This window comes from Grammomys surdaster, unplaced genomic scaffold, assembly GCF_004785775.1.
Source record: "Grammomys surdaster isolate TR1022 unplaced genomic scaffold, NIH_TR_1.0 327, whole genome shotgun sequence".
NCBI lineage: Eukaryota > Metazoa > Chordata > Mammalia > Rodentia > Muridae > Grammomys > Grammomys surdaster.
The window spans coordinates 773025-776977 of NW_021604746.1; the positions used below are offsets into that span (position 1 = coordinate 773025).

General features: G+C 35.7%; 1 protein-coding gene across 1 annotated transcript; it reads right to left on the reverse strand.

Moving 5' to 3' along the window:
• Positions 1 to 1654: 1654 nt before the first annotated feature.
• Positions 1655 to 2645, reverse strand: LOC114630083 (vomeronasal type-1 receptor 4-like). Its single transcript, XM_028778157.1, has one exon. It carries the CDS (start codon positions 2643 to 2645, stop codon positions 1656 to 1658), a length of 990 nt encoding a protein of 329 aa, XP_028633990.1. The 3' UTR covers position 1655.
• Between the last annotated feature and the right edge of the window lie 1308 nt (positions 2646 to 3953).

A 3953-nucleotide genomic window follows, 5' to 3' on the forward strand; every position in this document is an offset into this window, starting at 1 on the left:
CTACAGTGGGAGAGTACACACCTAATCATATAGAGACTTGATGCCATAGGGTAGGGGAATACCGAGGTCAGGCAACCTCTGAGAGGCAAAGAGGAGAGGGTATGGGAAGAACTCTTAAGGGGACAACATTTGGGATATAAATAAATAAAATAATTACTAAAAAAGCAGAGCAGACAGTTTTTTTCAAATAGGTACAAGCTAGGAACATTCATGACAGTAGCAGTTTTGCCTTGCAAATTCTCATAAAGTAAGTTTAAACTTTAAGTATAATGTTAGACATAAACAGGAAGAAAAGAAAAGCAACTACATCACCAACAGAAACACAGAGATTGAAAAGGCAATTCTGAAGCTTTTTAAATGGCTTTTAAGCATTCCAACCTGTCTATCAATCTCCTCTAGGAAGAGAGAAACAGAAGCTGAAGCTACCCTGCACAACAGTTGACTTATTGTTTAATAGGACTGGAAAAAAAAGATCTTGTGATCCTTGCAAGTATCTTCTTTCCCAGACCCCCCCCAAATTGTCTTCTTCCTGATTCCAGGGACCCTTCCCCATTTTTCCACATGAGAGTATGTTTTAATTTAGGGTAAACTATTATACTAAAGATTTTGCTATTAAGACAATGGGTAGCAATTGGTCACAATCCATAGCCAATAGTTGTGTATTGAGAGGTAAAATCCCTGAAGCCCATACCTGAACTTTTTTGGCTGTTGTCAGATTCAGTTCTTTGTAGCCACAGTACAGGCAACAATCCTTTCTTTGAGATATTAATTCTAACCAAGGACAAACATGATAGACAATGAAATAGTCATTTCCAATGTTGAAGCTCCATGCTGAAGGTACTTTTACTGGGAAATGTTATTAACAATAAGAAGCCTGACTTTCCTGAATGCTTCAGAGATACATACTAGTGACTGAAAATTTAATCTAGGATAGGACTCTATGCTTGTCATGTCCTTATTTGACATTTTTGATACTCATTCAATTATTTTAGATTTTGACTGTTTTCAACAGAAGCATGCATTTATTTTAAATTCTGATTATGTGCATGACTATGTAAGCAGATGAAAGTAGTGAAAATCCACACATAGTAAAAAGCTATATGAATGTCATAAGGGAGATACCATGAGGTGATCAGTACCCACCAAATATAAACCCCATTTCCAGTAAGACAAAGGCATACTGCATGGACTCAAGTGAAATAATGTGTGCATTAGTTCCAGGGTTATTTAAAGTAACACCACTAATATGAAGCACAGAGAGAAAAATGAAAGTATTTCAATTTATTTTTCATTTTCACTAAGGCCACAGAAAGAAAAGCTAACATAAAATGGATTTTGTTTGAAAGTAATTTGGTATTGTTGTAGTTATCACTATTTCCATTTCTGAAATTCACAATTATTTGCATCCTTCTATCCCTTGTGATTGGTATGCTTTCTGTTGTCTTCCAGTGGTATTGCTTGGTGGGTAGTAAACACAATCTCAGTAAATATGTGCTGACTAGTTCTTTTATGAAAACAAACAAGCAAAAACATACATGTACCTTTAGCACTAAATATTGTTATACAAAATATATTCCTATTGAATGCAGACAGTTCTCTGAGCATGATAAATAGCATGAGAATTCCATAAGGGTTTCAAATACATAGGAAGACCTTTAGGATTTTTGATAGTTTACCCAAGCAAAGCAATGGATGGATGTGGTGGAACCATGTCTCATGAGCAAGTAGGGGCTTACAGAAGCGAAACACATTGAGAATATTGCATGGATACTAACTAGATGCCAAGTAAGATTAACCAAAAAGTTTAAACAAATGGTAAAAATTGTGGAGAGTATATTAAAACAGACAAAGGTACTCACTAGAAGAAGAATGGTTTGTGTTGCTCTGGACTCATGGCTGGATCTAGGTAAAATATTGCTCCTAATCATATGTTCCATCCTCTGCTTGTGCCTGTGCAGAATGAGAACCATGGAACCACTGGAGCATAACATGAAAAGTATGCAGATGGCACTAGGGATAATCACATATACTGCATGCAGTACTTGGGCGGTTTTGTCAAATGAAAGAGAAGAACAGTAACCTAAGTTCTTAAGACTTGTGTCGTTAACATTGCACAACGTTGCAGACATATACTTAAGGGAAACAATGCTAAAAAGGAGAGATAGAATCCAGGTCAAGTATAGTGAATAGTTGATGTACTTGTGGGCTTTCTTTTTAAAGATTGTCCAAATGGCATCCTCTGGGCTGATGGTGATGACCTGGAAGACACTCAATAAGCATGCACTGCCAAATGACACACCTCTTCCCACCCTATGAAGGTAGGAAAGTAGCTTGCACTCAAAATCATTGAAGAAACATTGGAAACCAAAAGCTGCTATTGCTTGTGGAATACCTTTACATAGGAGAGTTAAGAAGTTGGATACAGTCAAGTGCATCAAAATCCAGTCCATGTGCTTTAATTTGTATGATTTGAAGCAAAGCAAGATATAGTTGAAGAGGAGAGACGAATTGCCCAAAACTCCAGTAACAGTCTGTAATACCAAAATAATCCCTATAGTCACATCACTAGGCGTGATTTGATGAGACCACACTGCCTGAACCAGAGGATTCTGCATGGGGAGGTAAGCATGGGCTACTTGCACCATGTTACTTAAAGCCCAGCATTTCACTTGCAAACTACTGTCACAAGAATTAATAAGAGATTCACCATGATTTTTTTTTAAATGTAATGTACAGGTCCCAGATTTGTAAGAAAAACAACATATTATTAGTTGACTATTCTAAATCTATGAGACAGTTATTATTATCATTTAATATGTTATCAATGAAGATGAAGAAATATGAGTTCCATACAGTATAGTTGAGATTTAGAAATTTTGCTTGTTTCAGGATACTGAGAGGATGTAGCTGGCTAAGTGTTAGTATTGTGGGTGTATAACCATTTCACAAACTCCATTAGTACTAGCTATTTATTGGATTTTTTCAGGTATGGCTGTGGAGTATTTCATTCACTTTTCTTATGTCCTTACTGTATCACATGTGGCTACAGTTTTATGATATTTTTCTATTTCAAGTAACTGTTTCTGAACATTAATGGTATAGACCAATATAAATTATTAGTGAACATTGAGATCTGTTGATAGAAGTGCATAGACTATTTGAACACAATATCTCAGGGTCCTGCATACTTATATGTCTGTGCAATGAATAAAGTACAGCATGAATCAAAGGTGTTGACCTAGAATTCACTTATTTCTTATAAAGAAAACCAGCACATCAGACAATCACAAGACTTTGGTTGATCAGTGATCAAAACATCACCTTATAAAACAAAGAAATTGCACAATAGTAAAGATATATAGAAAGGAACAAATGCATTGCTTATTTCATGGGATGAACTGAAGTACCAGTCATGAGCTTAGTAGTGCTATTAACATTGAAGCATGTTTCAAGTCTGTTTTTATAACAGTTTATTACACAAAATTGAATGTTTGTTATCCATGCATGTATGATATGACATAGTTTCTCAGATCTCATTTCATTGGATGTGCTTATCAACCCTTACTTTTTACACGAGTATTAAGTAACAAGAAAAAGAACACAAAGGAGAGTCTTTCTGAGACTTCATATGTTCACATACTCTTCTCTATCAACAAAGAACATCTTAAATCAGTGAAAACATTTTGCGGATCCTATGAAAATCGATGCTACAAACTGTTTATCTCTGTGTTAACACCCCCTGAATGTTGTCACCAAGGCTACAGATGGAAATAGGCTCCTGGTTAGAGATAGGAATGTTATCAGGGTGATTACTACTAGCATCTCACTTAGCTGCCTCATTTTTCATGGTTTTCAAAGGTTTCATGTTTATCCAGGCTTTCTATTAATCATTCTTCTTGACCCTCTACCAGAAGAATCCTAAACTAGATTTTTCTGGGCTACTAACATTGTAC

Excerpts from the sequence above, each read along its gene's own strand:
- LOC114630083 (XM_028778157.1), bottom strand. The coding sequence starts at position 2,645 with ATGGTGCAAGTAGCCCATGCTTACCTCCCCATGCAGAATCCTCTGGTT.